This window comes from Myotis daubentonii, chromosome 8 (assembly GCF_963259705.1).
Source record: "Myotis daubentonii chromosome 8, mMyoDau2.1, whole genome shotgun sequence".
NCBI lineage: Eukaryota > Metazoa > Chordata > Mammalia > Chiroptera > Vespertilionidae > Myotis > Myotis daubentonii.
The window spans coordinates 95,373,563-95,399,156 of record NC_081847.1 but is presented as its reverse complement, the minus strand read 5'-3'; the positions used below and the strand labels follow the sequence as shown (position 1 = coordinate 95,399,156).

Sequence of the window (25,594 nt, the reverse complement as noted above, 5' to 3'; positions counted from 1 at the left end):
CTCCCTGAAACGTCCCCAAATCTCTCTTCTCTCTCAGCAGAGAAAAACCACTCGCGGTCTGACCTCCGGGGGGTCAGCGGCCCCTCTCTACGCTCCCAACAGCTTCCACCCACCCCGCGGTCTGGACGGGGCCTCACTTCCTCACCACCCGCCGTTCTTGGCTTTAGCCGGATGGACGGACGCTGCCAGAGGTGCCAGTGGAGACCTAGGAGCTCCGGGCAGAAAACGCCTACGTGTCCTCGTGGGTCCTTCACGCTGGGCTGGTTTAACGTTGCCAAGTTGCCCAGCTGGCGTGGCTCAGTGGTGAGCGTCAACCTATGAACCAGGAGGTCACGGTTCAGTTCCTGGTCAGGGCACAGGCCCGGGTTGTGGGCTCCATCCCCAGTGGGGGGCGTGCAGGAGGCAGCCGATCCATGATTCTCTCTCTCACTGATGTTTCTCTCTCACCCTCTTCCTTCCTCTCTGAAATCAATAAAAATATATTAAATAAATAAATAAAGAATAAAGTTGCAAAGTTAACGTTGGAGCCGGGCCTACGGGAGGGAGAGCTGGAGAACGGTCCCCAGAGGAGAGGGCAGAGCCGGCTGCGGTGCAGCCTCTGCCCCTAACGCAGGGATGTGGGTGTGGAGAGAACGGGGTGTGTGGGGGGGGGTGGGATGTGGGGGGAGGTGAGGGCAGAGGGCAGAGGGCAGCCTGGGACGACCACCCGGCCTCTAGCCCAGCCCTCCACTAGGACACGGCCTGGCCCGATGGGTCTCGGTTCCTCTTGCTTAGACGGAGGCCACATGCCCTGCCCTGTCGTCTGAGCTAAGGTTTAAACGGTGCCGGTTACCTGCAGGCCCAACACATCAAAAATGCTTACGGAGGCTCCTTTCCTTCCCTTTTTCCTCCCCCCTCACCCCCAATATATTCTTATTGATTTCAGAGAGGAAGGGAGAGGGAGAGAGAGAAACATCAATGATGAGAGAGCATCATGGCTCGGCTGCCTCCTGCACGCCCCCCACTGGGGATCCAGCCCACAGCCCAAGCACGTGCCCTGACCGGAACGGAACCCTGACCTCCTGGTTCACAGGTCAATGCTCAACCACGGAGCCACGCCGGCCGGACGTCTCTCCCATTTTCTTTACAAAGTTAGAATCAACAGGCAAACTTAACTCGGAGTACTGGCACTAGATGAAGAATGTGCTGATCTCAGAGAAACGTCTGGTCTCCAAATGGTTTCACAGAGACGTGTTTTGGGTCGGCTTCCCGCACCACCTGGCCCCAAAGGCCTCCGACGCGACGCCTTGTAAGCAGATGGAGAAGGTACTCAGTGCAACACCTAACGCACCTTTGCTAGGTTAGAGACCTACACGGAGTTAGAGACCTGCATGGAGTTAGAGACCTGCATGGAGTTAGAGACCTACACGGAGTCAGAGACCTGCACGGAGTCAGAGACCTACACGGAGTCAGAAACCTACACGGAGTCAGAGACCTACATGGAGTTAGAGACCTGCACGGAGTTAGAGACCTACACGGAGTCAGAGACCTGCATGGAGTCAGAAACCTACATGGAGTCAGAGACCTGCACGGAGTCAGAGACCTGCACGGAGTCAGAGACCTGCACGGAGTCAGAGACCCGCACGGAGTCAGAGACCTGCACGGAGTTAGAAACCTACACGGAGTCAGAGACCTGCACGGAGTCAGAGACCTGCACGGAGTTAGAGACCTACACGAAGTTAGAGGCCTTTGCTAAGAGAGCAACCACCAGCAATGCAGCTACCGTGGGCCGTCTCATGGAAGCTACAGCGACAGCGGGTGGTGGTTGAGGACTTCATTCCAGAACCTTCCGCACACACCGCTGAGGGCCCTCCTGCATTATTCCTGGATGAGAGCCGGGCAGAGCGGCGAGCGATAAGATTACAAACATTCTCTGAACAGTTTCCTGGCTCCGCGAGGAGGAAAAACTCGCCTCAAATTCCAGGTGAACAATTTCTTCCCTGAAGGCGCACGTTACCGTCCCGGCGTCTGCAGCCAAACGCAGGGTGGCGCCCACACCCGGGCCGTGACTCCTGCCCCCGGCGGGGCCCCGTTAGAGCGTTTATGAGCCGGGTGGGGCAAGAGCCAGGCCGGTCTGCCATGGACCGTGAGCCACGAACAACGCCCTTTTCATGGCGCGATCGCCGAGGCCCCGAAGGCCGGGGTGAGCCAGGGAGAGTCGAGGACGCACCACGGAAAAGCCCGGAACACACAGACTCGAGAGGAATGAACCGCAGGGCCTGTCAGTGTGTCTGCTGCTCCACACGAACTGAAAAGCCCCTCAAAGCCACCGCCAGCCGGCCCCCCACCGTCCTGAGCTCCCCCCTGCTCGGCTCCCCTGCCGGGGTCCAACCCCAACGGGTCCAGGGGTCCCCAAAGGTGTGGACGGAGTCGGTGAAGAAGGAATGACACAGAGGCAGCCTTCGGGTGATCATCATAGCCAGGTTCAGTCACCAGGTTCTAGTCAGGCTCTCTTGCCAACCTCTGCAGTCAGGTTCAGTCCAGGATCCCTTGCCATGTTCTCCCGCTAGGCTCTGTCTCTAGGCTCCGAGGCCAGTCCCTCTCCAGGATCCTCCGGCATGCTCTCTCCAGCGAAGTTCTTCTGTCTCTAGGCTCCGTGTAGGTTCTGTCTTCTTGATTCTGTTCTAAGTTCTGAGTGTTTCTGTCTTGTTACAACTGTATTTATACCAGTTGATTCAATCCTATCAATCTCTATTACAAAGGTTAGGGCGTTTCTTATCTCCATTCCAGGGAGTAAAGATTATGTAGTTTAAGCATGATTGTTCGTAGTTAAAGGGATTAATTATGCGCCTGGCACTTAGTTGAGGGGTTTTATTCCCTCCCTAACTTCAGGGGAAAATCCCTACCTGGGGATTCAACCTTTCTCAGAGGTGACCTTGGTTAAAACACAGCGCCAAGAAGGTGAGCAAACATATTAAGAACCGTATGCCATATATGCCAGGTCCCTTGAAACAGCAAGGATGGACCGGCTCCTGGCACTCCCCCACCCCGCACCCCGCCCTGTGCAGACCCCCCCCCCCCTGCTCGGCCCCCCTCCTACCCTTGGAGGGTATTCACTTCTCTCGGACCCGGGACACGGGAGCCCTGACAGCAGCACCTCCTTCCGGTGCGGCCGGAGGACTGGACAGATAACACACAGGAACGTGCTCTCTCCCTCCCCGACCCCTTCCTCTCCAAAATCAGTAAGAATGTATTTTAAAACAATAAGTTAAGAAAAACACTCATCTGGGCTAATTTACTGGCCACCAGCAGTGCTAGGGACGTTGGCCCTGGCCAGGGGCTGGGACCAGAGGTGGGAGCCGCTGATTCCGCTCACAGACGGCCTCCTGCCCCGGGGGGACAGCAGCCATGTCCAGAGTGTCCGTTAGGGGCCGGGGTGGGAGGGCAGGCCCCGCCGGAGAGCAGAGGACGGTGGGTTCCACCCGAGGCGGCGGCAGGACGGCCTCAGAGAGAGGAGCTCTTGGGAGGGTGTTGACGGTGAGCAGGGGCCCCGCAGACAGGACAGGGTGCGAGGGAAGACGCGGCGGCTCCCTGCACCCAGGCCCTCTCTCCGCCTGGCAGGGCCTGAGTGGAGGTGTGAGGAGACGGGCAGGCCGCGTCCTGAGGGTCCGCTGGGCCCGGCTGACGGCGTCTCACTCCATCCTGGGGTCAGGGGCAGCGAGGAGGGGCGTGGAGGTGGGCGAGCCATCCAACCATCCACTCTGTGTAGCAGGAAGGCCCGGGGGCAGCCCCAGGAGAAGGGCCCGGGACGGAGGGAGGAGGCCACCGGGCCCTGCTGCCCGCTCCTCGCTGTCTCAGGGGCCGGGTGAGGTCCGTGTCCGCGAGGACAAGGAGGCTGCTGCAAGGCCGGGCCGAGCGGAGACAGCCACAGCGGGCGGCAGGAGACCGACCGGAGACGGCAGGAGCTACACCGACCTGGTCTGCGGCTGTACGAGCGGAGGGAGAGGCGCCTGTACGACCCCTTCGGACGTGAGATACACAAACACCCGGTGACCGCCCGCCGCCCTCCCGCCGGCCGCCTGACCCACCGATGGAGACGGGCTGCGCCCGGCCACTCCTGGACGGGGATGCGATGAGGGGCGGGTTTCAGGAACGATGGTGAGTTCAGCTTGAACAGCTGCTTCAGGGCCCGGGGGGCATCGAGGTGGAACCCCGAGCCGACGCCGAGGGCCTGTCCTGCCCCCGTGGGGCACTGCCTGCATCCCTCGCCCGCGTGAGCCTCACCACAGCTCAGAGAGCGGGAGCCACCCCCTCCTAGGGCGCGGACGAGGGAAGCGGGAGACGAAAGGCGGGCTCGTCCGCAGGCATTGGAGCTGGCGCTGCCTGTTCCCCTCGCACTGTCGCCGCCCCGTGCACCCGCCGGGGAGCTCTCCTGGGACAGCGAGGAGCGGGCAGCACGGACCCGGCCTCCTTCCTGTCCCCCTTCCGGCTCCTCTTCTGCCGAGAGGCAAGGGCCCGACCTCCCTTCCCTTTGGGCCAATGCGCGTTTCCTGGGCTCAGACAAACCCCGGCACAACACGGACCGCACCATCGGCGCTGGGCGTGGACGGCAAGCCCTTCCCCTCCCACGGGGACGATGCTGTGACCATGCGGCACCGAAACCACATGCGACCGCGGAGCCCGGTCCTCACCCCACAGGGCCAGGGCCTCCCAGGGCCTCCCAGGCCCGTGGCGGCCGCGTGATGAGGAACAGCACCGACCGCCACGCCGAGCCCTCGCCCCCATCAGCCCTGTGCCAGGCGCTCTCCTGCTCTGACCCCTACTTCCCGGCAGCCCCATCGAGTGAGCGCGGTGACTACCCGCATGTTAACGACGAGCACACCGAGGCCCATGGGGATGACTCGAGGCCGAACTGCTAGGAAGCAACAGGCAGGATTCGAACCCACGGCTGCTCCAGGCGAGTCCGAGGCCTCGTATCTTATCGCCCTGTGAGGAAAGCCGAACACAGACCTCCGTGTGCCGTATGCCCTTCCCTCCCCCTCACTCACTGCCAGGATTCGGGCTCACGCACGGCTCATCAGCGCACCGCCAGGAGCTAAACACGGGAAGGAGGAGAGGAAACACAGAGGGGAAGTGGTTTGGGGGCAGAACTGGAATTCCGAGGGAAAGCCAAGAGCTTTAAGCTGCTGCTTAAGGGGGTAGAACACTGTGGGTTCCATTGTGCCCTATTAGGCCGACCAGGAGCACGTGAGCTTTGTTCCACCACGTACGACAGAGGCCACATCACGCAGCACACGACCAGGACCGGGAGCCTGTGTGGGAGGACGCGCAGCACACGTGACCGGCCGCCCTAACGCACTGCCCGCTCCGTGCGAAGGGCTCGAAAGGTTCAGAATGCCCAACAGACTGTGAAGAAGCTACACCCGGGGGCGGGCAAACTGCGGCTCGCGAGCCACATGCGGTGCTTTGGCCCCTTGAGGGTGGCTCTTCCTAAGCCTGAGGAGGACCCTCGTTAAGTTAATAACAGTGTACCCACCTATAGAGTTTAAGTTTAAAAAATTTGGCTCTCAAAAGAAATTTCAGTCGTTGTCCTGTTGATATGTGGCTCCGCTGACTGATGAGTTTGCCGACCGCTGAGCTACACCCTCTGCTGTCAGCACTGTTTCACCTTGTGGGAGGCATCGGAGGAGAAAAGGGGGATTTGCCCCTGGCCTCCTGCTCAGGGGGGGTTGATGTCACACCAGCATCCCCAGTTCAGAGCTCTAGGCCGTGGTGAGTCTGTTTACAACATGTGTGACCAGAACAGGCCAATCTATAGGGATCGGGAGCAGAGGAGCAGAACCGAAAGCCGGGAAGTGCAGGGGAACAGAGTGTGTCTACCGCTGGGTGTGCGGCTTCTTTTCCGGGCAGAAAACACCCTAAAATTAATTGTGCTGATGGTGGCACAGCTCTGTGAATATGCTAAAACTGAAATGAGCACTTTAGTGCGCTTTTTTATTGATTTCAGAAAGAGAAAGGGACAGGGAGAGACAGAAACATCAATCAGTGATGACAGAGAATCATGGATCGATCGGCTGCCTCCTGCACACTCCCTACTGGGAATCGCGCCCACAACCCGTGCATGTGCCCTGACCTGACCGGGAATCACAGAGACCTCCTGGTTCACAGGTCGACCCTCAACCACTGAGCCACGCCGGCCGGGCAGTAGTTCAGTGTTTTGACGGGTGAGTGACTCCACTGTCCGGCCAGACCATCTTGCGGACTGAATGTGTGTGCCCTCCCCCCAAATCCTAACTCCCATGCGATGCATTGTGAGGTGGGGCCTTTGCAGGTAATTCAGTTTAGATCGGGCCCTGGCGGGAGAGCCCAGGACAGGGTTAGTGCCCTTAAGAGACATGAGCGTCCTCCGTCCTCTCTCCCGTGGGAGGACGCAGCGAGCAAGCCAGGAAGCAGGCTGGCCCCACCGTGTCCGCCAGCACCGGGGTCCTGGGCCTCCGGCCTCCGGCAGGGTGAGCTACGAGACTCCCTGTACGGCAGCCACGCTGACTGACTAAACCACATTTCATTTGTCACCGGTCGGTGGACCTCTGGGTTGTTCGCACTTTGGAGCTTTTGTGAGTCATGTTCCTGTGAACATTTGTAAGTGTTGGTGTGAACGTATGTTTTCATTCTCTTGGGTTTATATCTAGGACTGACATTGTGGGTCATGTGGCAGCTCTATGTTTAACTTTCTGAAGAACTACCAGACTGTTTTATAATGTGGCTGCCTCCTTTCATCTTCCTACCAGCCATGTATGAGGGTTCCCGTTTCTCCACACCTTTGCCAACAACACCTGTCATTGTCTTGCTGATTGGTCATCCTAGGGCAGTGAGGGCGAAACTTTTGAGCTCCGCGTGTCAGCATTTTGAAAAACCCTAACTTAACTCTGGTGCCGTGTCACATATAGACATTTTTTTATCTTTGCAACCACAGTAAAACAAAGATTTATATTTTTGATATTTATTTTATATATTTAAATGCCATTTAACAAAGAAAAATGAACAAAAAAATGAGTTTGCGTGTCACCTCTGACACGCGTGTCATAGGTTCACCATCACTATCCTAAGGGGTAGGAAGGGGTATCTCACTGTGATTTTAAAAAATACATATTTTTCTTGGGGGGGAAAGGGGTGTGGGAGATGCGGAAAGAGACTGGACAAAAATCGTGCACCTATGGAAGAGGACAGTGGGTGGGGAGTGAGGGCGGAGGGTGGGGCGGGAACTGGGAGGAGGGGAGTTATGGGGGGAAAAAGAGGAACAAATGTAATAATCTGAACAATAAAGATTTAATTTAAAAAAATCAATAAAAACATACTTTACAAAAGAAAAAAAAAATACTTTTGATTGAACCCGCAACCTGGCATGTGCCTTGACTAGGAATGGAACCGTGACCTCCAGATTCATAGGTCGATGCTCAACCACTGAGCTCGCCGGCCAGACCGCACTGTAATTTTGACCGGCATTTCCCTGGTGACTAACAATGTTGAGCATCTTTTCGGTGGCTCATTGGCCATTTATCTGTCCTCTCGGGAGAAATGTGTGTTCCTGTCCTTTGCCCATTTTAAAACTGGGTTGTCTTTTTATCGTCAAGATAATATCTGTCATCACGGAAAGATGTTCACACGCCTGCCATCTTCAAGCAAACAGACCCTGGACCAAGTCCGGCCGCCTCTGCAGCCACCGTGTCTCGCAGGGTTTTTTGAGCGTTCTCCTCGCTCATGGCTTCCACCCTCTCTCTTCAAGCGGTTTCAGTCCGGCTCCTGAACCCACGCTTCACCGGAGCTGCTCTCCTCGCGGCCCCAGTGGCTGTTCTCTTGCTAAATTCGGTGGCCACTCTTCAGTTCTGAGCTTGGTGGCTTTCTGTGTGGTATTAACTCCGAGTCCCTCCCCACGTTCATTCAACGGCTGGAGATTCTCGGCTTAAATCCTGGCACATCTTCCGGACGTTATCAGACGTTTCTTCAAACTGGCGGCCACTCCGTTTCCGCCATGGGCTTCTCATTTCTGCTCATTCTTTTTTTTTTTAAAAAAAAAAAAGTACATATTTTGTACTGATTTCAGAGAGGGAGGGAGAGAGAGAGATGGAAACACCCATGACGAGAGAGAATCACTGATCGGCTGCCTCCTGCTCACCCCAGACTGGGGATGGAGCCCACAACCCGGGCATGTGCCCTGACCGGGAATCGAACTGTGACCTCCTGGTTCATAGGTTGACGCTCAACCACTGAGCACACTGGCCGGGCCGTGCTTAAGTCTTGATCTTCAAGACTGTGTCCTCAGTCCCTCTTATTTTCCACCTTCACACGGACCCACTGGGTAACCCACTCATGCCCGTGGGTTCAGATACCAGTGACACTGCTCCCTGCTGAGCCTCATCTCGCCCTCCGCCCACTGCCCTCCTGGCCGGCTTCTCCTCGCCTCTGCGCGTCCCTAACTCCGCGGTACATCAGGGGCTGAGTTCTGCAGGTTTGAACGGTCGGAAGCCACTCATTTTGCCTCCGTCCTCCCCCCGTGGACACCTGCGCTCTGGTCCAGGGCCATCCGACACGGTGACCCCCACGCCCTCCTGTTCGCCCCCGGCCGGCTCTGCACCCTGTGGCCAGAGACCTGTCGGCCCGGCCGCTCGGAGCTCAGGACGCGGGCCCCGTGGCTCTGGAGCCGGACGCAGGGTTCGCTTCCCACGCGGAGCTGCGAGCGGCTCTGAGTGTTCATGCTTCTTGGTTTTCTTGTTTTTGTTGTTTGTTTGTTTTTGAAGAACCAGGAAAGCGCATTCTCGCGGCCTTTGAGGCTCAGTGGACGCGCGGGGAAGCCCTGGGCGCGGAGCCGGACACCTTTCAGCTGCTCGGAGCATCTCAGCTGCTATTTTTACTAAAACCTCCAACAGGGTCATTTCCGCCCTAAAATGTGGGGGTGGCGGAGACTTCAATCAACTGTAAGCGCCGCTCGGGGCCAGGCAGGCGCCCAGCTTCCGCCCCAACCGGTCCCCAGGCGGCGGCGCCCCGGGCGCTGGAGGGGAGGACGCGGACCGGAGCCGCCGCAGGAAGGCGGGACCGGCGCCCCCCGCCCCGCCGCCACCGCACCAGCCCCGCGGCCTCCCCCTCCTCCCCGCACCAGGCGACCCACCCGGCCACGGCCGAGAGCCGCCCCAGCCCCGCGCTTCCCCACCCCCCGCTCCTCCCCCGCCGGCCCCGGGCGGTGCGCACCCCCTGCGGCCCTGCGGCCTCCGGGTGCGGGTCTGCCGCCGGCCTGGCCCGCACTCCCCCGCACTCCGCGCTCACCTTGAAGGACATCCTGCACGTGTCTCCCCGGACCGCGCTCCGTGCCGGCGCCCTCCACTCGCCCCTCCCGCCGGGTCCGCAGGCAGCGGCCTCCGGCACCGGCACCGCACCGCGCGCTCCCGCAGCTGCACCGCAGACCGGGCGGGGCGCGCAGGTCGGAGGGGAGGGGGGAGGGGGAGAGGTAGGGGCGGGGGTGGGTGGGTGGGGGCGGGGCAGAAGGGGGGTGCACACGCCTTCCAGGCCCCATCTCACTCACACTCCAGCTGTGCGCGCTCCACGGGTTCACACCCACGCGCTCACACCTGCCTTCCTCAGTCCACACTCACTCCAGACTACACCCCACACTCTGCACACTCCCCACCTGCCACGCACACAACCTGCACTCCTCACACACACCCAGCACATCCACATTCCCCTTACACACACACACACACTCACCCCAAACCCCACGCTGTGGAACTGTACAGCCTCCACATCCCCACACGCAGGTTCACACGCACACACGCGCGCACGCACACGCACACACGCACACACACACTCACCCCAAACCCCACGCTGTGGAACTGTACAGCCTCCACATCCCCACACGCAGGTTCACACGCACACACGCGCGCACACGCACACGCACCCTCTGAAGAGCAGGTTGCAGAGGCGGCTGCCGGCCTCATTGCAGCCGGGGATGGTGATGGCAGTGAAACAGGAGACAGCAGTTCGCCCACCATCCCACCACCCTTTCAAATCGCTTTTTGCATTTTTCTTTCTTTCCAGGTTTTCCTTTCTTTCTGATCCTTTTCTTTTCTAAGAATCTGTTGGTGTTATTCCCCCTCCTGGGGAAGACGCCGGAGGAAACAAGTCTTTTGTTTGAATCAGTAATGAGTGGTATTTTCTTTTTTGCAGGTGAGGGGCACGTTTGAAATATACTCATAGTTCCTTATTTATTTACTTTTTCAGAAATATTTTATTGATTTCAGAGAGAAAGGGAGAGGGAGGGAGAGAGAGGGAAACATCAATGATGAGAGAGAATCACAGATCGGCTGCCTCCTGCACGCCCCACGCTGGGGATCGAGCCTATAACCCGGGCACGTGCCCTGACTGGGAATTGAACCTTGACCTCCTGGTTCATAGGCCGACGCTCAACCACTGAGCCACCCCGGCTGGGCTCATAGCTCCTTGTGCTTACACCTGTCACCTGCGCTGGGCCTTGTGCTGCACACCTGGAGGGCCCTGGAGCTGTGCACGCCCTCACACACTGCTTGCTGCCTGCCCAGGGTGGGTTTAGGGGAAGTAAAGGTGGGAGAGTCATATATATTTTAAATGAAAAAAACAAATTATTTTTTAACGTACAAAAGACAATAATAGCCTTTCTAGAGAGCTCAAAGCTACAGTAAAAGTGGACGTCCCCCACTGTAGTGTGGTGGGAGTTAGACAGACATGAGCACGGTGGGCCAGGTGCCGAGAAAAGGACACTTAGGGTGGGACCTCCCCAGGTGACCCCCCTCCCCGAGGGCCTAGCCTATCACTGGTCATTAGGGGTAGACCCCCAGACCTTCCCTCCCTGGAGATGACATTCAGGCCTCTGTTGTATTCACTCCAGGCCCAGAAAAGCAACAAAACCAGACCAGAGACCCCCTGGCTGGCCTCAGGACCAGCTGCACTGAATAATGACCCTGCCCTGGCGCCTGCCAATCAATCCCTGAGACCACACCCCTGGAAGGGCCGCCTGGGAAGCTGCTGCGTGTTCTGTAGACTCTTCCCCTGCCCCTAAGACTCTCCTCCCTTAAAGCCCTTAGGACAGAGGCCTCCCCCTCCCCCCCATCCCCCCGGACCCCAGGGGCATTACCACAGGCTTCCTCACTCCCAAGCTCAGTCTAAGGCCTTACTTTGCCTCTCTGACTTGTTTCTAAGCCCATTTCTCCTAGGAACTGCCTCTTCCACGTCGGTGGTTTTATACGTAAATGTCCTCTTGCAGTTGGAGTCTGGGCTCTGAATTCTTTTGGAGCCAGCACCCAACCGCCGAGGTCGCTGAACCCAGGTCTGGCCTGACCCCATGGGTTTAACCCCCAGTGACCCCCCTTGGCCCCCACCCCAGTTCTACCTACAGTAGGGATCTACTTATTCTCCCCTCGCCACTGCTTCCGCCTCCTTCCCTCTTCTCAACTGAATTTGTAATGAAAATTTATAAGTTAAAAACTACAACTACAAATAAAAGTTAATAAGGACAACAAAAACGTTTTCCCTTTATAGGGTCATGGGAATTGAACCGTGACCTCCTGGTTCATAGGTCAATGCTCAACCATGAGCCACACTGGCCAGGCCCTTTAGAGATAAATTGTGTTACTTTGTGTTTAGAATCATTTTAAATTACCTGGTTATCCTTCAGAAGGGCCTCCGGGGACTGCACAGGCCCGCTGGACCTCTTGCATGGACTCTGGACCAGCCACTGCTCTCCCGTCTCCTTTCAATCCCAGCTGTCACAGCAGGAAAGAGATGGCACGTGCACACGATTTTCTGGAAGGACTTTGGCAAAGGGACTGTTGACAGGTGTGAGAGCAGGCAGCCAGCCAACCAGGGAAGTGGCACCCCAGAAACAGACCATCCAAGGTCGCAAGGGGGCGGGGCTACATGAACAGGCAATAGTGGGCATGTGAACAAGGGGTCAGGGGCACGTGAGCAGCTGGACGTGGGCACGTGAACAAGGGGGCGGGGCCACGTGAGCAGCCAGAAGTGGCCACGTGAACACACTGGAGAAGTCGCCTGAGGATGGAGGAGGGGCCCGTGAAGATGGAAGGGATGCAGCCGGGAGCCCCCAGAAGCGGGAGAGGCAGGAAGGACCCTCCCTGGAGCCTCTGAGGGAGCACAGCCCAGGACGCCCTGATTTCAGATTCTGGCCCAGAAGGGGGACAGCACGTGTTCCTGTTGGTTGAGGCCAGTCTGTTGTCATGGGAGCAGCAGCCCAAGAAATAGACCCTCCTTCCCCTCCTTCTGGGGCTTTGACCGGGTTCTGAGAACAGCTGGGCCCTGTTCCCCAGCAGGGGAGACCCCCCCCAGACCTCCCCCTGCAGGGCTCCCGGGGAGACCATCCCTGTGTCTGTGCCTCGGCCCTGCCTCCCGCTCCCCTGGGCTCCTGGGCAGGGACAGTGCAGGCCACGTGGCTCAGGGACTCCTGCCGCCTGGCTGAGCCCCCAGGCAGGATGGTGCAGGGTCCCCCCAGCCCCGCCTTCCCTGTCATGAGTCCAGCTGGGCCTCCGCCTCCTGGGGCACCTGGGTTGACAGGAGCCAGCAACTGGGTTGTGGTGCCCATGTTCCAGATGCCAACACTGAGGCTCAGAGAGGGCCCTACCCCCAGCCCACCTCCCCCTCCACTCAGCCCAGCTCACAGGTGTTCCCCCAGCTGTGCCTGGTTGCCATGGTGTTGGAGGAGGAGGAGGAGGAGGAGATTCCTGAGAAGCAATCCCAGCAGCTGACCCTCCTTCCTCATCCCTCTCTCCAGCTTCAAAGCCTCCTCTAGTGCAGGTAGGCGGGGTCTCTTCCTGGCCAAGCAGCCAGGAGCAAAGCCCACTCCCTTCCTGCCGCCTCCCCCTGAGCCTGGGCTCCAGCACCTTCCGCCTTATCTGATTCGGACCGGCTCAGGGGTCGTCTCCACACCCGCAGGCCTGTGTCTGCTGCCCATTTGGATGTGAGGTAATCACACCAGGAGGCAGACGGGCACTTGACTTCATAAGGAGCTGGTGTGATGGGGGAAAGGTCTCCATTCCCAGAAACCCCGCATGGTGCAAACTTCCGAGGGCCTGATGGCGGACCTTGAGCAGGGCTTTCCAAAGGGAATGCTTTCTGCAAACCAAGCCTTGCCTGAGGCCGTTACATAAAACAGGTGGGAGCTAAACTGCTTGGGCGAAGGGGTGGGTGTTGGGGGTGGGTGTTGGGGGCGCCTGGGAGATGGGACCAGAGGCCCCTTTCCCCTGTGGCTCTGGGTCCCGGGAGATGGGGGTGGAGTTGGTCCTGGCGGTGGGATGGGGCAGCCAGGAGGGAGGGGAGCTCTGGGCAGAATCCAGGGCCAACATTTACTAACTGTTCAGAAGGGTTTCAGTATCTTCAGAGCTGTGTGCTTGTGCCCGTGTGGCTGAGCCAACGAACTCACCTTTCACAGCAAGAAGTCAGTCTATACACACAAAAATGAAAATTTGTCCTCAGAGAAAATCATAATGACTTCAACCTTTAATGTTCTCACAGTTGCTTGCTTTCTTTCTTTCTTTCTAATCTTGAAGGGATATTTTAGGGGAAGTATCTCTTGTCTAGAGGAAATATTTATATGAATTCAGCAATTCCATCAACTTCTCTTTTGTGAAATTCAAGTAAAATAAAAGTGTATCTGAAAAATAATAAAAATAAAATAATTTTAAAATGAAAACTTCCAAAATCTGATAGAAATTTTCAATTTTTAAATCAAGAAAGGCTCAGCACATTTTCCGTGCCTCGAGTGTCTATGGAGGAGACCGTTTGGACGCTGCCACACACCATTAGGTCTGATCGAGCGCTGGGGGTTCGCTGTAGCAGTTTCGATAAACAGAAAGAAGGGAAGGAATTAACATTTTGAGTGTAATCTATGTGCCAGGTGCTTCCTTATAAAAATCAGATGAGGTGGTTTATGCCCATCCACAGGCAAGAAGACGAAGGTCCTGAGAGGTGAAATGAAGGAATTTGCTAATGAGCGACTTAATTAGTTAGGCCTTCTGTGAAGTCTGTCTGGCTTCAAAGCCAATTCCCTCTCCACTCCCTTTCCACACCCACACGGGCCGCTCAGAGTTGTTTTTGGCGGGGTGTCCCGGCCAGGCTGCTGCTGGGATCCCTGTCAGTCACAGGAGAGAATCTGCCCGCACCCCACCCCCACACCTGGCTAAACTCATCTTCATTAAAGAAAAAAAAAGCCCCAAAGGAACAACATTCTCCTGGTCACGGGCAGGCGGAGGGTGGACGTGAGCAAGTGGGAAACAAAGGCACTCACTGGCAGCTCTTGCTATGCGCATCTGCTCAGTAGGGCCTTTTAGTTGCAATCAGCGTATTGTAAACACGGCTGTCATTACCTGTGTGTCCTCTGATACCTAAATCCATTTCTTAAGCGATTCCTTCTTTGATAGCGTGTTCCTCTTTAGCGTCTCTTCTGAAAAGAGTTTTCTTTTCTTTCTTTTTTTTTTTTTATTAGTTAAGGTAGAATTTTCTTTTTTTTTAAAAAAAAACCACAAAATATTTTTATTGATTTCTTACAGAGAGGAATAGAGAGTGAGAAACATCCATCAGCTGCCTCCTGCACACTCCCCACTGGGGATGTGCCTGCAACCCAGGTACATGCCCTTGACCGGAATCAAACCTGGGACCCTTGAGTCCACAGGCCGACGCTCTATCCACTGAGCCAAACCGGTCAGGGCGGAAAGAGTGTTCTTTACAATTGCATTTGCTAAACTTTTTCTATTGTTCATTGATGAACTGTTTACAGTGTGTGTATGCTCTGCTCCCACTTGCAAAGTGTCTCTCTCTCCCTCTCCCTCTCTCTCTCTCTTTCTCTCTCTCTCCCTCTCCTTCTGGGTAGGGCATTCCTCCTGGCCCATGGAGGCAGGGTTCTGGGGTGGCTTTGTGTAAAGCTCTCCCTGTACCCCCTTCTCAGGAGAGCCACCCTGACATAGAGGAACTTCACAAAATGGTTCCACTCTCCCCCAAGTGGCCCTTAGCCATCCAGGCCTCTTCTACTCTTTGCTTTTGGAACGAACACGCTAATGATTTGCTTTTATTATCCATCCTCGTGATTTAACAGAACGTCAGCTGCCCTTCTCTTCTGGGGGCGGGCAGTGAAGCTCCCTGGGGGCCAGTTGCCTTTGCCCCATCGAGTGCGTGTCAGGATGGACTGTGAGCCTCACGCAGGAGGGTTTCTGGGAGACTCGTCTGTGACCCCGCGGTCCAGGCACCCGGTATAAATGCCAGCCCACGAGCCTTTGTCTGCCTGTCAGAGGTCAGACGGCGTGTTCGACCTTCATGAGGCTGTTCAGCATTATCGTGTCACCCTCAGCTTCCGCCCCTCCCGGCGTTTGTTTAGAGAGAAGGTAATGGTTGGGAAGTGCCCGTGCACTAGTCTGGCCCTTGGGCGTAAGAGCATCTGTAATGGATGGACCCGAGGAGAGCATCCTAACGGGGCTGCTGAGCGTTCCAGAGGCTCCCGAGTGTCCCTGCGGGAGCGCCAGCCTGACCGTCCTGAGGACCTGCATGCTGGCTGAGCTCACATCCCATCCTCACGGTTTATATCAAGTTGCTAAGCCCGTAAGGGGCAAACGCGTAGCAGACACACAGACTTAGTTCTGAGTTACATGCAAAGTTGGCACTGGTTTTGCTTCATCTTTACTGAACAAAAACAATGGAAAAGAAGCCAAAAACAAACAAACAAAAGGCTGACTTCAGTCCTTAGGGAAAACAGACGCGAAGACTCTCATGCCACGGAAATTCCCGCTCGGCCTTTCGTGGGAGCAAGCATGAACTTTAAATTTAAGTTTGTTTGTGGAGAAAACAGATTCCCTCCCGCCACAGCTCGAAATGCAGAATAGAGTGTTTTTGTTGGCATTTGACTTTGGGGGCCCTTACCTGGCATTACCTTTAAATCAGCCACCTCATGTTCAGAACCAGGCAGTTTCCCCCAGGGCTTCCCTTTTGGCTGCTGACGGGGGCCCCTGATTGCAGGAGCTCAAGTCAAGGACACCCACAGGCCTCGGAAACGGCGTGGAGGCAGCTGGAGCAGGGTGTCTGTGCCAACTGAACTGACACTTCGTGTGTGTGCATGTATGTTTTGTGTGTGTGTGAGGGGGGGTGTCTGGAATTTTGAAGTTGAACAAGGGACCTTATGCTTGTACAGGATGCCCCACCCCTATTCTCCATCCCCCCAGAGGTGCCACTCAAAGCCAGCGATGTCACAGCCTTCCTAGGCCACCGCTGGCTTTGATGCCTTTGGTCTGTGGAGGTGTAGGAGCCTCAGTTCCCCAGCAGGTGGAATCAAGCTGAAGAAGAGCCATAAACAAGAATGGAAGGTCTGCGGAGAAATCCGAGTCACTTCACGGGAAAGAGAAGCGTCAGCAGACGCTCCCAGAAGAGCCACCATCAAACATGGTTTCTACACAAAATGGTCCTTGTAACATCTGCCTTCAATCCGGTTGCCAGGGTTACGACACCATGGGGACATGCCGGTCCCAGGATGCCCTGTGTTGTTCCATAGCAGGTCCTGTCAACTCTGGGCTCAGCAGGTGGCCTGAAGGCCAGTCCACTCCTGCTCAGTCCTGGAGCTAGGCAGGCCCACAGCGGGGGGCAGTGGTGGGGTGGGGGGGGTGGGGGGTGGAGGGCGGGGGGAGAGATCCAGAGAGCTCCCAACAGAAAGCGATGCAGGCTAGAGGCTGGTTGGTGTCCTGTGGCCTGGGGACCTGGGGGTAGACAGCAGGATGCGTTTACCAGAGGATCTTAGGGCAATGGGAGCTTCTGTGACTCCTGACAGGCCCTCTAAGGTGCTGGGGTTGTGGCTGGGTAAAAAGTGGGAAGCAGGTGCCTGGCTGGTATGGTTCAGTGGTTGAGCGTCGACCTATGAATCAGGAGGTCATGGTTGGATTCCCGGTCAGGGCACATGCCCGGGTTGTGGGCTAGATCCCCAGTGTGTGTGTGTGTGTGTGTGTGTGTGTGTGTGTGTGTGTGTGTGTGTAGGAGGCAGCCTATCCATGATTCTCTCTCATCATTGATGTTTCTATCTCCTCTCCCTCTCTCTTCCTCTCTGAAATCAATAAAAATATATTTTTTAAAAAGGGAACTATGTCCAGTGAGAAGTTCAACAGGTAAAGGCAGAAATGGGACTCCTAAGGACTGCTGCTAGTGGCAAGAGCCAAGAAAGCTTCCAGGTTCCGAGAAATGAGAATCCCAGGCAGGAGCCTGGACAGAAACTCAGGCGCAGTGGGTCAAGCTGTGCGTTTTCCATCGCTAGCCGAATCGGAAGCAGACTGCACGTGGTATTGCGCGAGGCCCTCCATAACCTGATTTCACTCAAATGTCATGCCTTGTACAATTTTTCAGATGAAGAAACCGAGACTTAAAAGTGGTTAAAAAACGGCCCGAAGTCACAACATCACGGAAGCAGTAGGTGGGGACCTGGGCCTTCCCTGGGCAGAGGAAGCTTGTCCTGGGAGCAGGGCCCGGGAAGGGCAGTGACGTGAGCGTAGCGGTCCGTCAGCCGGCAGCAGACATGGCACGTGCGTTGTCGCTTAACCTTCACGGCGTCCTCGTCTTTATTTTTTCATTTCCCAGATGAGGGATCCAAAACATAGAGAGACTTAAGCAGCTCGTGTAAAGTCACACAGGAAGGGGATCGTGACCCAATCAATGGACTGACGTGCAAGCCAGAGCAAGACCAGCAGCAAGCCTGCCCGAGGCCATGGCCGTGCGGAAGGAAGAACATGACCCAGCTATGCGTTCAGGTCTCTTCCACCCAAGGTCAGAGTTAGCAAGGACCTCCAGGGCAGAGAGCAACTCCCAGGACTCGACTTCCTGCACTGGTGTGAGGCGTGGCCTTCACCTGATCTAATCCAGCGATGCATTTATTCTTCATAACAGTGAGTCATGGAGGTGGCCCTGACATGGAGTCGCGCGCTTCACACCCAGCTCCCCGCTCAAAGGCAGCTAAGCCCGTCGGTGCTAGTGCAGAGCAAGTGAAAGCTGCTTTTAACCTGAGCACACCCGTCGTTTCTTTTGAGTTCTCTAAGCTTGGATTTAACTTATTACTCACACCGAGCCAAGAATCAGGCAGGTTATTTCATGCCCTTATAAAAATCGTTGTAAAAAGCTGACTTATATTTGTTGTCTGTACAGTTGAGCGACTGATAAAGATTTAACATAACAGAGCACCATAGGATTAGAAACTATGCATTAAGTAACAATCAATCTGTCAACATACGTTTGTTGGCTGCCCACTCTGGGCCCTGTCTTGTCTGAGGCCTGAGGCTGGAAGGTCATTGGAGAGGTCATTTAGACCAGTGCTTCTGTAACCGTCAGTACAGGAAGATCATTTTTTACAGTTACAATCAATGGTTGGCCAATATGTTTTAAATATACAATAAAACTGGATACAAGAAAAATGGCCACACCATAGTCTGACGTCTACATACAAAAGTTTATAAACTCTCAATTTTTGTTTTCTCATTGCAGCCACAGCTCATGGCCGGGCACTGGTCCAGGGGCCACACTTGGAGCAGCACTGGCTTAAACTAGGTATGACTGTTCAGAAACCACCCAACAACTCAAAACCTAGCTCTTGCTGCTTTTTCTTTCAATCTTTAATTTTTTTTTTACTTATCATGTTAATGAAAATTTCAACACTTGATGAAATTATCAAAGAAAGTCTTTGAGTCAAGGTAAACCACATTTTTTTCCCAACTGAGTGATAAAGGAGAAATGCTTTTTTCAAAGCTCAACCTACAAAAAGATACACAAAGAATGAAAGAAATATAAACTATAAACCAAAAGTGGGGGGGGGGGGAAATGAGGCCAAGGCTATGCTTGAAAGAGAGGCTCACAGATGGTCAAAAACCCCATGACTCACAAGATAGGTACAAAAGGACTATGTGAAGGTGTGGGAGTCACACAGACACAGAATGAAGAAATCTATTTGGATAGAACTGTCCTTTCTGGCATCGTTGTTGATGCTGTGGCACATTCACAAGAACTTTATTATTTTTTAACTTGGAATAAATTTAACAGAGCGACTTGGCAAGAGTCAAAAACAGGACATGAAACTCATGAGATAAAAATTTTTCTTTTCCCTAGATACTTACCCAGGGGCAAAAGCCAGAAAAAAAAGAGAGAGAAAGTAAGAAGAGATAAACTTAATTTATCTTAAAGACATTAACTACATAGGAAAAAACTCTAAACGTGAAAGTCAAATTCTAAAATCCCAGTTTTCTAGAAGCATCTAGAACAGTGGTTCTCAACTTTCCTAATGTCGCGACCCTTTAATACAGTTCCTCATGTTGTGGTGACCCCCAACTATAAAATTATTCTCGTTGCTACTTCATACCTGTAATGTTGCTACTGTTATGAATCATAATGTAAATATCTGATATGCAGGATGTATTTTCATTGTTACAAATTGAACATGATTAAAGCATAGTGATTAATCACAAAACAATATGTAATTATATATTGTGAAATATTTATTTCTAATTACAAATATGTGTTTTCCGATGGTCTTAGGTGACCCCTGTGAAAGGGTCGTTGGACCCCCAAAGGGGTCACGACCCACAGGTTGAGAACCGCTGATCTAGAAGTAAAACTTCCTCATCTTGATAGGAAAGAGCGTTCTACATTCCACTTCAGATCTCACTCAAGATGTTTAAGAATGGAACCTGCAAATGGTAGGTGATACTTACCAGTTCATGTTGATGAATAAGAGGAGAGAAAATTCTGAGTGTCGGGGTTGTGTCCTGGTGCATAAGCCACCCCTAAGCCCAGGCTTCGACCACTATTGGTTTATAGTTCGTGGTGCAGCCACCTGGGCTGGGTCAGCCGGGCAGTTCTGCTGGCCTCTCTCGGGGTCTCACACCAGCGCCTTCCTCTGATGGCTTGAACGGGGCTGTAATGACGAGGCTGGCTTTGCTCATGTGCCTGGCATGGTCTCACATGTCCCAGGGCCTCTTTCTACATCCCTCTTCCTCCAGCAGGGTAGTTAGACTTTCTTTCCGCATGGATTCTAGGTTCAAGGGAGAATTCTGAGATGACAAGTGATTATGAAATTTCTGTTTACATCACTCTGGTTAATGTTGCCTTTGCCAAAGCAAGTCACATGACCAAACTCAGACTCCGTGTGAAGAGAAAGAATTCCCAGAGGCCTGCTTCATTGGAGGCCATCCATGTAATAAATGGCCCATCATAAACTAAAAAAATGTTTTAAATCAAAATGTTTAAAACTTACATAAATACAGATTCAAAATTAGGTTACTTGGAAAATCCAGCTGATGGTCTAGAGCTTTGTGAGATGGCGCTGGTATTTGGGGATTTTTTTTTAGTGGCTTGTGGGGCTATAAAAACTCACCAGATTAGCCCTGACCAGTTTGGCTCAGTGGATAGAGCGTCGGGCTGTGGACTGAAAGGTGCCAGGTTCAATTCCGGTCGAGGGCACGTACCTTGGTTACAGGCTTGATCCCCAGTGGGGAGTGTGCGAGAGGCAGCTGATCGATGTTTCTCTCTCATCGATGTTTCTAACTCTCTATCCCTCTCCCTCCTCTCTGTAAAAAATCAATAAAACAATATTAAAAAAGAAAAAAACCCTCACCAGATTAGCCCAACCACGTCAACCAATCAATCCATCAATATTTATTGAGCACCTGTTAAGTCATTATCACGATGCAGAGTGGCATGGAAGACAGGTTTTCCTGTTTATCGGATGCTAGCAATGGAGTCAGAGAATACAGATGGTAAAAACAATGTGGAAACACAATAAGGCGGAATATCACTGAGTGCTTAGTTGTCCCATATAGAATGCAAAGCAGTAAAGAATTTAAAACTTTCAGTTATACTTTGGTCTGATGAGGCTTGCAACACATGGAGACATGGTCTGAGCGTTGGAATAACCTTTGATAATCCAAGTCTGAGCACGTAGACTGGACCATGGCTACCGCCTGGCTCTCCTGGTCCTGCTCTCCGAGGTGGAGAGCACTGCTTTAAGGGTACAGAAAACGAGGGACGTCAGCCACGTGAGAAAGGGGATCAGACCTTCTCAAATCCGAGCCCTTGCCCTCTGAGAAGGCAGGCGCCTTGCAAGTCAATTTTGCAGCGTCCGCCTGGTTCCTTTTGTCTTTAGCAAACCACACTCGGGACCTAGTGCTCATTCAACTGCCCTGGGCGGCAGACAGCTGAGGGGTCATGCTGATCGACGGGCATGTGATGGCTTTGGAACAGCAAGGCATCCCGGACGGGGAGGTCTGAAGAGCAAGGAAGAACTACCACCAATTCAACACCTACTTGTGTGCCAGACACTGTTAGACCCCGCAGATAAAAAATAAATTACACTGGTGCCTGCCCCAGGGGAGCTCACAGTCTGGTAAGCAGGCAGATCAAGTGCTGCAATAGGAGCATGAACGGTGTGCCCAGCGAGAGGCGGCCCAGCTCTGAGGGCAAAGGGAGCGTTCTGGGTGCGGCTAGGGAAAGCCCGCCAAGCAGTGGTGCCCAAGGTCGGTTCTGAAGAATTAACTGGAGCTATAGGGTGGCGAGGGGGAGTCCTGACAGGCGATATGGCCGTGTGCAGCGTCGTGGAGACACACGGAGGAATGGGAAACCGTCTGCGAAGGCTGGAGGTGAGGGCACAATCCCCGCAAGTGAAGGAGACGGGGCAGGAAGGCGGGCGAGGGCCAGCTTACCAACCACCCCGGGAAGGAGCTAGTTCAGTCCTTATCCTGAGTGATAGGAAACATTACGTGACGCTCAGCAGAGTAAGGATATGGTTACGTCTGCAGCCTAGTGACAGCGCTGCCAAGTGGAACTGCCCGTGTTTTATCATCCTCTCTGTTCAGTGTGGTAGCCGTGAACCACAGGTGGCTGTTGAACACTGACTGCTTTCACAGGGAGTCCCTCCGGTCAAGGCGGCTTCATTCACTGAGCGTCTATTTCTCATTTACATAGCAGCCCAGAGCAGGTGCGTGTGGAGCAACCTCCCATATGGGCCGGCTTGTGGATTGTGGATTCCCTCCATCTACTTGGCCTTGGAGCCCTCATCTCCAGGCAAGAGAAGAGAGAGAACAGGAAGGATCACACAGAAGGCTTTTAATGGCTACTATTCCTCCCTTTTCATTGGCTCAGAATCAGTCATATGACCCCACGGAGATGCCAGTGGGGTGGACAACCTATTCCTCGGGCAGCACCACTTCCTGGAACAGCTGTGCACCAGCATGGGGGCGCCAGTCTTCGGTAGGCAGCTAGTCATTGCCGCCACATCCCAGCAGGTTATGCCGATGGTCCTCACGGCTCTTTGGTCTTTTCCTCGCCATTGTTTCCATACCATCGACTGGGCCCCCCTCTTATCTCCTCCCACGTCCTCGGGGTATGTCTATGGTTTGCTCCTATTTCCCACTTGTTTTACAGAGCCTGGCTGTCTAACCGCCACACTCAGAATCTCTTTGGAATTTCGTTCTATGGAGAAGCACTCTGCACGAGGTAAGGAAATAACGGGTAAGTGGGTGAGGGTTAGAGTTACGGAGCGCCTAGTCACAGAGTGCATACCCAGTGCAGAAGTGTCCAGACATGAGCAAGTTGGATCTACCTGGCCTTAAGAGGAAAATATTGAACTTAGCAGCCCCACTTATTCTGTAAACTACTCAGCATTAAGGGGGCTATTAAAGACGGTTAAGTGGTGAGAGGTTTCAGTGATTATATCTTTTTTCAAATATCTTCCTCGCATTCTTTCTTTTATAATTCTTTATTGTTGAAAGTATTTATATGTCCCCCCTCCCCCCGATTATATCTTTACAATTATTACACATATGTTCTCGGGCTCAGGTGAAATGAGTTCAATCTAGATTTTGACCAAGAGCTGCCAGTCTGCTGCTTTGTATGAGGCACTTCTATTGAGATCTGAGAGCATACGAAGAAGAAGACGTCCTCGGCCGGCCTCTGTCCTCAAGCGTTTCCATCCTGCATTGTTAAACTAGGGGCCCGGGGCACGAATCCCTGCACCTTGAAAGGAACTGTGCGCTGGGAGGCTGCAGTGGGCACAAGGGCGGGTCTCGGCCCATCCTCCGCACCCCCGCCCACCCCCTCCTGCCATGGCCCCGGTCCCCTGTCTGCCGGCAGCCCTGCTCCCGCACATGCTGGCAATGCCGGACCTGCTCGCACCCGCTGATGGTGCGGAGGGAGTGGGGCCGGCGCCAGGAGTGGGTGTGAGTGGGGCCGGCACCATCAGCGGGTGTGAGTGGCGGCTGCTGACCTGATTGCCCCTCAGGAGCAGGGGGAGGTGAAGAAGCCCTCAGGGGCCATCAGGGCTGGCAGCCACCACTTGCACCTACTGATGGTGATCGGGACCGGCACCAGGCACCAGCAGCAGGGGTGAGTGGGGCCGGCACCGGCAGCAGGTGCGAGCGCCAGGCAGGACACTAGGGGCTTGTCTTGATGACAGCGACCAGCACCCATCTTAGTCTGGTGCCCCCGCTCACCTGCTCCAGCATCCTGCCGAGGCCAACGCCCGCCATGTTCTGCACACCCCCCCCTGGTGGTCAGAGCACGTCATAGCAACCTGTTGTTCTGGTTGTTCCACCATTCGGTCTATTTGCATGTTAGCTTTTTAGTATATAGGATAGCCTTTTATTGCGCAAATTCTTACCAAAATGTATGTCTCTGAAGTGATATATTTTGGACATAGGAACAAAGTGTAGTGTGGCTGGGCCCCAGCAAGTGACATATTTTAATGCTGCCTGTGGTGCTAACTCTTGTGGTTACAGAGACTGTGAAACAGGATTCAAATCCTTAAACTTATGGTGATCTGAAAGGAAAAAAATTGAAAATGATACAAGAGGATATCTTAGAGGCTGCTTTCTAATTTTCACTCAAAATCTCTGCCAGATAAATTACTAACCTTCATGTCAAGAGCATGAAAGCTCCATTTCTTAAATTTCCACTAAGCCCGAGCAAGATGATTTAATTTCTCTCTAGCTTATTTTTACTCAATTCCACAAAATGAAAATAATGGCTTTCACCCAATTTCCTTTCAAGATTAGCTCTGGGCTAATGGGGGAAATTTCACTGTAAAGAGAAGGTACTGCCCGGCCGGCGTGGCTCAGTGGTTGAGCGTCGACCTATGAACCAGGAGGTCACAGTTCGATTCCCGGGCTGGGCACAAGCCAGGGTTACGGGCTCGATCCCCAGTGTGGGGCGTGCAGGAGGCAGCTGATCATTTCTCTCTCACCATTGGTATTTCTATCTCTCTCTCCCTCTTCCTTCCTCTCTGAAATCAATAAAGCATATTTTTTTTTAAAGAAAAGGTGCTATTACAGAGAGGTAGGCTTCCTTTCACCCCAGTACCACTGCTGGCAGTAACACATACCTGGAGTGAAGAAAAGGATTTCTTATTAACTAATATATAAAATTACCTGCTCTGCCCAACCGCATAGTCCGCATAAAGGCCAAACTGGAGTGTGTGAAGCAAGAGCTGGAGAGGAAATTCATGCAATCGGAATGTGAATTCTTCGCAGAGTCTTTGGCAGACTGGCGACCGGGGAGTGCCCTACGGGAGACACCCGTGTCAAGGTTCCAGCCAACCTGGAATCTGCCAGCCGTGAGCAGAAACTCTGCTCCGAGAATTCCACTCTGGTTAGGTGAACAGAGGATACTGAGCTCAGAAACAAACCAGACACAGGCCACGTGTGAGGGAGCATCACTGCTTTCCAAGGAACCCTCAGACCAGGGGCCTGGAACAGGGCCTGGGGCCACTCTGAGGGGGAGGGGAGGTGTGCTGCAACCCCAGCAGGCACGTGGCTGGGTTCTGGATTTTGGGTACCATTTTGTGGTAATGAGGACTTGGGCCATTTCCTTGACCTTGACTTCTTACCTATCAATAAAAGTGGGTGGTGTTGAATCTGCGTTTTCCAATGCCCAGGGGGCTAGGGAGATCCAGGGGGCGAGCCTCAGTTTTCAAAATGAGGAGCAGAAACCCTGCTCTACAGAGAGCCTGGCAGCGAAGGCTGATGGAGGCCCACTTTCTGCACTCTGGGCTGGAGCGATTTAAGCTCAGAACGGTCACACTAATTGCTCCATGCTAGTTACCAGCTATTTGTAGGTCTTTAATCATATGGAAAATGTTTGTTAGGAAATAATATTTTGTAAAACTCATTCGAAGTAGAGCTCCTGAGAGAAGAGCAATCTATCTATCTATATAAAAACCTAAGCGACCGGATGACCTGACGACCAGATGACCGGCCAGTAGCTATGATGCACACTGACCACCAGGGGGCAGACACTCGATGTAGGAGCTGCCCCCTGATGGTCAGTGCACTCCCACAGCCAGAGCGCCGCTCAGCTGACAGACGGGTGCCAGACGCCGGGCTCAGGGCTGGCGAGCACAGCTGCTCTCCCACGGACACTCCCCCGTGTGCCCCAGCTGCAGTGATGGCAGGCACAGCAGGCCGGGACGAGCGGGAGCCGTGCAGCCTGGGCTCGGGCTCCTCCCTGACCGCCTGCTGCTTCGTGCACGACTTCCCGCTGCGCGGGATCAGTGTGGACTGCGGGCCGGAGCCCAATGAGCCGG

At 54.1% G+C, this 25,594-nt stretch overlaps 1 protein-coding gene across 1 annotated transcript in view; it reads right to left on the bottom strand.

Annotated features, from left to right (window-relative positions):
* The window catches only part of ANKRD29 (ankyrin repeat domain 29), a 30,472-nt gene extending 21,134 nt beyond the window's left edge, over positions 1-9,338 (bottom strand). The window contains exon 1 of the mRNA XM_059707467.1: positions 9,298-9,338. Within this exon, the coding sequence (XP_059563450.1) occupies positions 9,298-9,309 (12 nt within the window). The 5' untranslated portion in view covers positions 9,310-9,338. The remainder of the gene's footprint in view (positions 1-9,297) is intronic.
* Positions 9,339-25,594: the final 16,256 nt, after the last annotated feature.